This window comes from Euleptes europaea, chromosome 7 (genome assembly GCF_029931775.1).
Source record: "Euleptes europaea isolate rEulEur1 chromosome 7, rEulEur1.hap1, whole genome shotgun sequence".
Lineage (NCBI taxonomy): Eukaryota > Metazoa > Chordata > Lepidosauria > Squamata > Sphaerodactylidae > Euleptes > Euleptes europaea.
Window position 1 is genome coordinate 99,295,141 of NC_079318.1, and position 11,223 is coordinate 99,306,363.

General features: G+C 47.1%; 1 protein-coding gene across 1 annotated transcript; it reads left to right on the top strand.

Moving 5' to 3' along the window:
* The first annotated feature begins 4,680 nt into the window (after positions 1 to 4,680).
* MLLT11 (MLLT11 transcription factor 7 cofactor) lies at positions 4,681 to 8,787 on the top strand. Its single transcript, XM_056853706.1, has 2 exons — positions 4,681 to 4,732; positions 8,503 to 8,787. Exon 2 carries the CDS (start codon positions 8,509 to 8,511, stop codon positions 8,785 to 8,787), a length of 279 nt encoding a protein of 92 aa, XP_056709684.1. The 5' UTR covers positions 4,681 to 4,732; positions 8,503 to 8,508.
* The last annotated feature ends 2,436 nt before the right edge of the window (positions 8,788 to 11,223 follow it).

Here is an 11,223-nt window from a genome sequence, read left to right on the forward strand (position 1 = left end):
TTTAAACGTTTTCAGATTTGTATATTGAACATAAACAGAATAAACAACTCTATTTTTCAAACGCCTCACTGTCTAACTAAACCTTTCTGTATAATAACATCAGAAATTGATACAGCTCAACATTAATGCATAATAAATGATACAAGGTTGTAGAACAGAGTCCTGCATGCAAATGAAACAAAATTGAAATGAAAGTCCTGCATGCAATTCTATCAAGAAAGCAATCTCCCAGGCTGGAGAGTACTACTCAGTGCGAATCAGCAGTTGCCCATAAGATCCAAAGGGAACCTCCTGGGCTGGAGATGGCAAGGACATGTGGTTGATCCAAATTAACTTGTTTCAATCTTTCTTCAGCTTGCCTGTGTTTGTCTTTCCATAGAAATGAAACTGCCCTTCCACGCTCTGAGTCGATCTAACTTAACCGCTCTGTATAATCACGCATTGTGCTGCTTTGTGTATGCGCACATTCTGCTGTGTCAATTTCTCTGATCAAGTGTGGGTGGAATCCTCCGGGCGAATGTTTGTAGTACCTGTTATGTTTGTAGTACCTGGAGGTTGGCAACTCTTAGTTCAGCAGAGGGATGTGCTACCAAAGAGCGCGCTCTGCAAAGCTGCCCCTTTCTTCAGGGGAACCGATCTCTGCAGTCTGGATGAAGATGTTATTCCTGGACATTTCCAGGCCTCCTTGCCTGGAGGTCAGCAACCCGAAATTCATGGCCACTCATGAAACTTTAAATCCAGTACAAAACACAACCCAGATGCAGAAAACAGTAGCACTAAACAGCTAAAACAAACAGCCACCCTCAGTGAAAACCCATCAAATTAATAATCTTCAGCTGGTGTCTGAAAGGAATTAAATTTAGCGTTCTCTCCTCCACTGGCAGGAAGCTGGGGGAAGAGAGGACTCCTTGGGAACAAAGGAGCAGAGACTGACTGGGATAACTGGCTGAGATTGATTTGTATCAGGTCTGGGGTTGCCAATCTCCAAGTAGTAGCTGGGGATCTCCTGCTATTACAACTGATCTCCAGCCGATAGAGATCTGTTCCCCTGGAGAAAATGGCTGCTTTGCCAATTGGACTCTATGGCACTGAAGTCCTTCCCTGCCCCAAACCCCGCCCTCCTCAGGCAACCCTATTCACATCACCTACTTGCCTAGTTCCCTTTAACTGGAGGTGCCGGGGATTGAACCTGGGACCTTCTGCATGCCAAGCAGATGCTCTACAAACTGAGCCATGGCCCCTCCAGTTCAAGAGAAAGGGAGAATGTGAGCCTGCAAGGGGCGATTTAGGTCACCTCCCCGAAATCTCCTTGGCTCCCACAAAGCATCTGAAGGTCTGTTTCAGCATGACAACAAAATAATAGGTCTTCATCGCCCCCTAAAGGCAGCTGTCCTGAAAAGCCAGTGCGTTGAAATTCAGGCCTGAAATATAGAGACAGGGATGGGTGTGTGTGTATGTGGTGGTGGTGGGACCTGATAAGCCCTTGATCTAGTTTACAAATCAGTAAGGAAAATGGAGGGGGGGAATGATGAAAGCAGATTCACGGGGCGAGGGTGATAGTAGGGTTGCCAGCTCGGAATTGGAAAATACCAGGAGATTTTTGGGGTGGAGCTTGAGGAGGGTGGGGTTTGGGGAGGGGCTTCAATGCCAGAGGCCATTTATGCATGGTCAATTTTGATGCTCACTCAAAGCTCTTTTTAAAAATGTGACTTTTAAAATGCCTATTCACTGTCCCGATGCAAAAGGAGAAATTCTATCACCCCCACTCGCCTGCTCCTTCATTCCTTCCATTAGCAACCGCCATTTGCATAGCTAACGCGCAGCTGTGATTTTGCATGCTTCCTTGAGGGGATTCTTCGAGGCGGGGGTGGAGCAAACACAAAAGGTCGAGTTAAAGGGGCTCTTAAGAAATGTGAAGTAGGTATACGATGAAATATTGTCGAAGGCTTTCACGGTCAGAGTTCATTGGTTTTTGTAGGTTATCCGGGCTGTGTAACCGTGTAACTGTGTAACCAAGAAAATACAACAAATGCTACGATCAGCAAAAGACAAAAGAGACCCCCTCACCTCTGCAGGAGTATATCGTATACCTTGCAGCTGTGGAGAAGTTTACATCGGGACCACAAAACGCAGCATACAAACAAGGATAAAAGAACATGAAAGATACTGCAGACTTGGCCAACCTGAGAAATCAGCAGTGGCTGAACATGGACTGACACAAACAGGACACAGGGTCTTATTCGAAGACACTGAAAGACTGGACAATTCTACCAACTATTTTGTCAGATTGCACAGAGAAGCCATTGAAATTCATAAACATCAGCACAACTTTAACAGAAAAGAGGAGAGTTTAAGAATGAATAAGGCTTGGCTTCCTGCCCTGAAAAACCTCCAGACAAAGACAACATTCAACAATAGCCATACAGATTAGCTTTGGATTACACACATTAACAGATCACTTCAGGATACAATGGTTCCATATTAACATACCATACCCTCATTAGCACATTATCTTGATACTTACAGGACAATACTTTTGCAGGACAATACTCAGCTCAAACCCAACCCCTTTCTGACTATATATTACTCTTCCTACACACTTGACACTGAGAGACACTGTCCTTCAGTGTTACTACTCTGAAGATGCCTGCCACAGTTGCTGGCGAAACGTCAGGAAAGAAAATTCCAAGACCACGGTTACACAGCCCGGATAACCTATAAGAACCAATAGGTATACGATGGCTTCGCAGTCACTTCCTGAATGACGGTTCAGAGTGAAAAGCTCAAAAAATATGCGGGTCACTTCAGCCTGGAACGCACTGCTAATTAACAAGCATAAATGGCCATAGAGTCCAATTGCCAAAGTGGCCATTTTCTCCAGGTAAACTGATCTCTATTGGCTGGAGATCCATTGTAATAGCAGGAGATATAGCTACTACCTGAAGGTTGGCAACCCTAGGTGATGGAGAGAGGCAGAAGACAGCCCAACCCCAATTTAAGCTGTCACCCTTAAAAGAGAGGGGGGGGAGAGGCAAGGAGGAAAATGTAGTCATCACATTCTCTAAATCCAGAATGCAATGGAAAGTCTGCATGGAAGCCAGCTTTGGTTGAGTTTTCCTCTACAGGAAAGCCTCTGGAATTTTCCCTGCGGAGGAATAAAACATGGAAAATGTAATGCCAGAACCAACGAAGTATCTGATGAAGAGAGCTTTGACTCTCCAAAGCTCATACCCCCAAAATCTTGTGGGTCTCTATGGTGCTCCTGGACTCTAATCTAGCCAGAACTGAAAATCCCTGGAGCAGAAATCTGCCATCCACTTTATATGGATTTGGGCGTGGGGAGAAAGATGAAAATAAAATTCCTGCCAGTTTCTCCTTCATTGGATCCTTCCTGAAAAGCCCATCTTGGTATTGCTGTTCGGGCACATGTTATTGGAAAGTTACTGCACCTTCCAGCACTGGTTGGGGTATTTTCCTTGCTAGCCATAAGAAAGACAGTGAAACATGGCAAGTGAGATGTGAGAGACTGACAGAGTCAAACCTTTATTTTTATAACGTGATGTGATTTTTGTAACCTATGTTCTGGCTCTTAAAATAGCCTTTTGGAAAGATGAAGCAAATTCCTGAAGGACAGCTCCCTCAATTAACAATGAAAGCTAAATGAACCTGCTATGAAAGCTGCATGAAACTGCAGGAGCATGGGTCGTGCATGTATTACGCAGTGTTGCCATCCTCCAGGTGGGGCCTGGCAATCTCCTGGAATTACAACTGCTCTCCCGACGACAAAGATCAATTCCCCTGGAGAAAATGGCTGCTTTGGACGGTGGACTCTATGGCATTATAATCTCCCATCACCAACCCCCCCTTCAGGTTTCAGGACCAAAGCTTCAGAAATTACCCAACCTGGAGTTGGCAACCCTATCATGGCATCTCCGAGGGCTAAGGTGAATATATCTGAATACCGAAGAAGAAGAGCTGGTTTTTATATGCCAACTTTCTCTGTCACTTAAGGGAGACTCAAACCGGCTTACAATCACCTTCCCTTCCCCTCCCCACAACAGACACCCTGTGAGGTAGGTGGGGCTGAGAGTGTGACTAGCCCAAGGTCACCCAGCTGGCTTCATGTGGAGGAGTGGGGAAACCAACCTGGTTCATCATAGTGTCCGCCGCTCATGTGGAGGAGAGTGGAATCAAACCCGTTTCTCCAGATCAGAGTCCACTGCTCCAAACCACCACTCTTAACCACTACACCACAGTGGATTTCCCCCAGATACCAGACAAAAATTCTAATGCTGCACCCCACGCATAGAGACGTGGAATTGAATAATACAGCCGTTAATCAATCATCGATAAATAGTAATGAATAATTTGTCATTATTTTTCTTTCGGGGGGGGGGCTCTCCTCTCCCCCACCACCAAACATGCCCTCTAAGCACATATAATAACATCCCTCTGGCATCAGCATTCTCCCCCAACCTCCCGAATTGAAAATAGAAAATTATTCCTATAGCTGATTCATGGATCTCGAAGCCCTCGGAAGGAGGAGTAATTAAGCTGCCTCTTTAGGAGGGGCTGCATTGCAGGAGAGAGAGAGAGAGAGCGCAATGCATACACACCCAGACAAAAGCCGGGAGGAACAGTGAGCAGACCATCTGTACGCCTCTGGTCCACAAAGAAGACCCCTCTCCATTGTGCTAGCAGCCAGCCAGTTCCCCAGTTCTTCCCTAGTAAGGTAAGAGAGTGGGTGAAACATACTATGCTGTGATTTCTTTTAAAAAAAATAAGGGTCTTTTGGAGGGGTTGGAGGGGAAGGGTTAATATGAATCAATTCCTTCCCCTTTGCTCTTGTCAATTTGAAGAGAAGGATTAAAAAAGAACAAGATGGGTAATCAACTCGTCCTGCGTCAAGCTTTTCCATCTGCTCGTTCAAACCCCATAATAAATATTCCCCATCCAATTCTTAAAAATTTAACAGGTGGTTTTTAAAAAAGGGAGGAAGGAACAGGGGTCCACAAAAGTCCTTTTTTAAAATAGGAAAGCTTTAAAAATTTAATCTTCTGTCAATCCAGCCACTTTCCATATATAAATTAGGGCAATAGCCGCTCCCCTCTGTTTAATTTTAATTATGCCAGTCATTGGGCAAAAAAAGAAGATACCTCTGGAAATATGCAAGCATGGGTGTGCATAAATATCTATTCGTGTACCATGATGAGGAACATGCTATTTTAAAACACAGATGTCCCTTTCAGGCCGTGTACGCCACAAAAGGTCTTTCCTAGCTGTCCCAGCAGCTGGTTGCTTGACTGTGAAATTAAAAGCCATAAGACATTTGCAGAAATCCATAGAGACAGAGCAGATTCTAGGCACGCACTGTTAACGATGAGGCATCTCCCTTAAAGATGGCGGGGCTTGCTTAATTGACAAAGGCAGAATGTTGGTCTCCCTATCGCTGCAAGATTGCAGGGTTGGCAAAGGATTTCTCGAGCAGAAGGGAATCGCCAAGGGATGCGAAGGCACAGCCTCTGGGCCAGGCCAAAGAGCAGAGAGCTGGCAGAAAGCGGATCTTCAAGTGAGCGGTGGGGGGGGGGGACACATGTTATAGGAGGGGCACTGCAGATAGATTTACCATCAGGGCGGAACCACCTGCATTAGTAACGTAACTGCATAGAACGGAATCAGCTTTTTGTGGTGATCAATATGGAAGAGAATGGGTTAGGGCTGCCAATTCCCAGGATGGAAATTCCTGGAGTTGCAGGGGGTTGGAAGCTGGGGAGGATGGGATTTGGGGAGGGATAGGGTTGCCAGGTCTCTCTTCACCACCTGAGGAGGGCGAGGTTTGGGGAGGGACTTCAATGCCATAGAGTCCAATTGCCAAAGCAGCCATTTTCTCCAGGTGAACCGATCTCTATCAGCTAGGGATCAGTTGTAATAGCAGATCTCCAGCTAGTACCTGGAGGTTGGCAACCCTAGGGAGAGAGCTCAGACGGATATAATGCTATGGAGACCACCCTCCGAAACAGCCATTTTCTCCAGGAAAACTATTCCCTTTAATATGGAGATCTGTTGTAATTCCAGCAGATCAAGAGGCCCCACCTGTAGGCTGGCAACCCTAGACTGCGCCCAGATGTTTTACATGAAGACTCTTCAAAGGCATCTCTTCTTGAGTTTTATTGTTGGTTTCATAAAGATGGGTACCAAACCACAAGGGAGCAGGTCCAGTAGCTCGAGAGCTACTTCACTCTAAGGGCTTAAGTAGAGGCCCCCTACACTGCAAATGGGTCTCCTAACTGGGGTTGCCAACTCTGGGTTAGGAAAATCTTGGAGATTTGGGGGTGGAGTCTGGGGAGGTTGGGGTGTGTGGGGACATGGAACTCAGCAGGGATTTGATACTATAGTGTTCGCTCTCTGAAGCTGACATTTTCTCCAGGGAAACTGATCTCTGTAGCTTGGAAATTAGTTGCTAGATTCGAAACCAGTAGCACCTTTCCTACTGGAATGAGTTGCAATTTCAGAGAACTGCAGGCCCCACCTGGGGGTTGGCAACCTTACTCCTGACACAGTAGGAGGATCAGGTTGCCAGGTCCCTCTTCGCCACTGGCGGGAGGTTTTGGGGGCAGAACCTGAGGAGGCAGGGTTTGGGGAGGGACTTCAATGCCATAGAGTCCGATTGCCAAAGCAGCCATTTTCTCCAGGGGAACTGATCTCTATCGGCTGGAGATCAGTTGTAATAGCAGGAGATCTCCAGCTAGTACCTGGAGGTTGGCAACCCAATAGAAGGATCCACCCCATCTGCTTAGCCCCCACCTGGATTCTCTGTCTTGGTCACTGTGATAGAATCTAGAAAGGTTTTTTAAAAATATATACTTTAAACACACACGCATTAGTCAAAGCATTACGATGGAAAAGTTGTCTACTGAGAGACACAGAATACCTGTGTGGGCCCCTGGACACTATATGTATTGATTCTTTATTTAGGAAATGTATATACTACCTCTCCAGAAACCTTCTTGAGGAGGCTCACAAAATAAATATGATAAAATCATTTTAAAAGAGTCATAAAAATTATCACTATTAAGAAAAGTCACTGCCCTGACCTGGATGTTCCAGGTTAGCCTGATCTCATCTGATCTTGGAAGTTAAGGGTTGTCCCTGGTTAGTACTTGGATGGGAGACCACCAAGGAAGTCCAGGGTCATGCTTGGATGTGACCAAATGTGCAGAGAGGGGATTGCACAGTTAAATTGTGGAACTCCCTGCCCCAGGATGTGGTGAAGGCCGCCAGCTTGGAAGGCTTTAATAGGGGAGAGGACATGTTCATGGAGGAGAGGGCTATCCATGGCTACCAGTCAGAATGGATACTAGTCATACTGCATACCTATTCTCTCCAGTCTCAGAGGAGCATGCCCCATTATATTAGGTGCTGTGGAGCACAGGCAGGGTAATGCTGCTGCAGCTGTCTTGTTTGTGGGCTTCCTAGAGGCACCTGGTTGGTCACCATGTGAACACACTGCTGGACTTCATGGACCTTGGTCTGATCCAGCAGGGCTTTTCTTATGCATGTTCTTATAAGATGTTCTTATGCATCTGAGAGCTGTTTCCCTAAAAAAGCGTTCAAGTGCTTGGAAGAAGGGATATCTGAATGGACAGCCCTCTTTGCAGTTAGCGGGAGGATTTTGGGGTGGAGCCTGAGGTGGGCGGGGTTTGTGGAGGGGAGGGACTTCAATGCCATAGAGTCCAATTGCCAAAGCGGCCATTTTCTCCACGGGAACTGATCTCTATCGGCTGTAGTTGTAATAGCAGGAGATCTCCAGGTAGTTGTAATAGCAGATCTCCAGCTAGTACCTGGAGGTTGGCAAACCTACTTGGCTCCCTTGATCTGCATTCCTGGCCTTGATGCTTGTGAGGTCATAATTTTGACTTCCCCTGCTTTCTGTCATGTGGTTATGATGTCACGCATCTGCAACTCAGTGGGTCACATGCAGTAGGTAGCCTGGGGGTTAAAGGTGGGTGGGTGTTCTGGGGAAGCTGGAGACCACTGTTTTGTGCAGTATCACACTATCAGGTCGAATGCCTTCTGAATTCCTTCTCATCTCTAGTTACAGGTGGGTAGCCATGTTGGCCTGCAGCAGAACAGCTAGATTCGAGGCCAGTAGCACCTTAGAGACTAATGAGATTTTCAGGGTATACGCTTTTGAGAGTCAGAGCTCCGTCAGATTTGTCAAGAATCCAAAGGGAGCATTGACTCTCAAAAGGTCATAACCAACAATCTTCTTGGAGTTTTGACTCTTGAAAGCTCATACCCAGAGAATCTTTTTGGAGTTTCGACTCTCGAAAGCTTATACCCCGAAAATCTTCTTGCAATTTTGACTCTCGAAAGCTCATACACTGTAAATCTTATTGGAATTTCTCAGGAAAGCTCATGCTGCTGGACTCAAGTCTACTTTCTGCATTATCAGCTGCCGCTTCTGTTCTTAACAGAGTACCCTTCCCCTCTTCTTCCTAGTGAGAAATGAGGGATACCGTGAACTCCCAGTACAATTCCTTTCTTTACTGGAGGATGCCCATTCCGGAACTGGACCTGTCCGAGCTGGAATGCCTGGAGCTGACCGACAGGGCCCTCTACAAGCCGAAGGGGAGCTATGGCAACCTGACTGCAGACCGGAAGAAGCAGGGCCGGGACGTCTTTGAAGGGGATGGCGACAAAGACACCCTCCTCCCGTTCAATAGCTTCAACTTCTGGAGGGCTCCTATAGCCAGTATTACCGCTTTAGATTTTGACCTTCTCTGAGGCCACGGCCTCCGGGCTTCTGTTTGTCATTCTGATGAGAGAGAAGGACCTTCCTTCATTCCTCTACCCCCCTTCCCTCCCTCCACAGTTCTGTTCTCTTTGGTGGTGTTTTCTTTTCAAGCAGCATGACAATGTTTATTAGTTCCACCATGGCTCCTGAGATATTCTGTTGTCTTCTCGCATCGTCTCACTCCCCGCTAAAAGTTCTGTGTCTCAAAGCATTAGGAAACGAGATTATCGGGAATGAAATCGTGAAGGGTGGTATAGGATCACTCAGCCGATGAAGGACCGCCCTCTTGGCCCATGCTGCTGGCTACCAGAACCGGAAGAAGCACATGAGGCCTCTTTCCCTGCTCATTCCTGACTCCGCTTATGTGGAACCATCTGGGTGGATTGCGGCTGATATCTGTAGCAGTAGTCAGCCACTGGGCCCATCAGAGGTTGGAAGCTAGGCAGGGTTGGTCATGGTTACTATGTGGATGGGAGACCGTCCAGGAAGACTAGGGTTGCTATGTTGTTCTGGTCACCACACCTAAAAAAGGATATTGCAGAGCTCAAGAAGAGCAACCAAAATGATCAGGGGCCTAGAGCAACTGCCCTATGAGAAGTGGTTGAAACGCTTAGGGCTGTTTAGCTGAGAAAGAAGGTGGTTAAGGGGAGACATGATAGAGGTCTATAAAATTATGCATGGCATGGAGAGAGTGGACATGGTATGGAGAGAGAAGCTTTTCTCCCTCTCTAATACCAGAACGCGGGGTCATCTGCTGAAACTGGAGGGTGAGAGATTCAAAACAGATAAAAGGAAGTCTTTCTTCACAAAACGCATAATTAAAATGTGGAACTCCCTGCCCCAGGATGTGGTGATGGCTGCCAACTTGGAAGGCTTTAAGAGGGGAGTGGACATGTTCATGGATGAGAGGGCTATCCATGGCTACCAGTCAAAATGAATACTAGTCATGATGCATAACTATTCTCTGCAATATCCTATCGGAGCATGCCAAATATAGTAGGTGCTGTGGAACACAGGCAGGATGGTGCTGCTGCAGTTGTCTTGTTTGGGGGCTTCCTAGAGGCACCTGGTTGGCCACAGTGTGAACAGAACTGCTGGACTTGATGGGCTTTGGTCTGATCCAGCAAGGTTTTTCTTATGTTCTTATGCAGAGAAAGGCAATGGCAAACCACTTCTGCTCATCTCTTGCCTGGAAAACCCCACGAGGGGTTGCCACAAGTTGGTTGTGACTTGACAGCATTTAATTATTTGCCCTGACCTGGATGGCCCATGTAGGCCAATCTTACCAGAGCTTGGAAGCTAAGCAGGGTCGTCCCTGGTTAGTACTTGGATGGGAGACCGCCAAGGAAGACCAATGTAACTACACAGAGGGAGGCAAATGGCAAACCACCTTTGTTCACCTCTTGCTCTGACCTGGATGGCCCAAGCTAGCCTCATCTCATCTCAGAAGCTATGCAGGGTTGTCCATGTTTAGTACTTGGATGGGATACCACCCAGGAAGTCCAGGGTTGCTATGGAGAGGCAGGCAATGGCAAACCACCATCATTGGATCTCGGAAGCTAAGCGGGGTCGGCCCTGGTTAGTAATTGGATGGAAGACCTCCAAGGAAGTCCACTGTAGCTACGCAGAGGCAGGCAAGGGCCTCTGAATGTCTTGAAGGCACTTTCCACCTCCCGTTAGCCACTGGTGGGCAAAATCTGGCTCGCATAGTGAAGGAGATCTGGTCTGCTCAGCTGCTGCCTCCATTTCCCTCGCGCCTCTCTCAGGAGAAGAGATCTTTTTGCCCTATCAGTTCTAGGTTACTCAGAAGCTACATGCAATGGGTAGGCCATTCAGGTTATTCAGTGGGTTTCCCCCGGTAGCTCTTTAGGGTCTACTGTTGCATTGCTAGGGAAAAGAGGAGAAGAGGGGACCCTCTCTCACACACATACAGAAAATACAACAAGAGAGAGCAAAAATTATGTGGCACTCCGGTGGTAGCAGGGAAGCAGCAGCGCTGTTTCTGTTGAGGGGCAAGAACGTGTTGCCGGGAAAGGGGAGAGATCCACAGCAAAGTCCCAAGATCTGTTTTGGAATGTGGAGTTGCAAAGAAGCAGCGTGCCAGAAGTAGCTGTTGGCTGGGAAGTCCAAATGGCGAAGGAGCAGTGGCTCAGTGGTAGAGTATCTACTTGGCAAGCAGAAGGTCTCAGGTTCAATCCCCGGCATCTCCAGTTAAAGGAACCAGGCAATTAGGTTATGTGAAAGACATCTGCCTGAGATGCTAGAGAACCGTTGCAGGTCTGAGTAGACAATACTGACTTTGATGGACCCAGGGTCTGGTTCAATACAAGGCAGCTAGAACTGCCAACCTCCAGGTGGGGCCTGGAGTTCTCCTGGTATTACAACTGATCTCCAGACTACAGATAGCAAGTCCCCTGGAGCAAACG

Coding starts and splice junctions, on each gene's coding strand:
- MLLT11 (XM_056853706.1), top strand. CDS start 8,509: ATGAGGGATACCGTGAACTCCCAGTACAATTCCTTTCTTTACTGGAGG.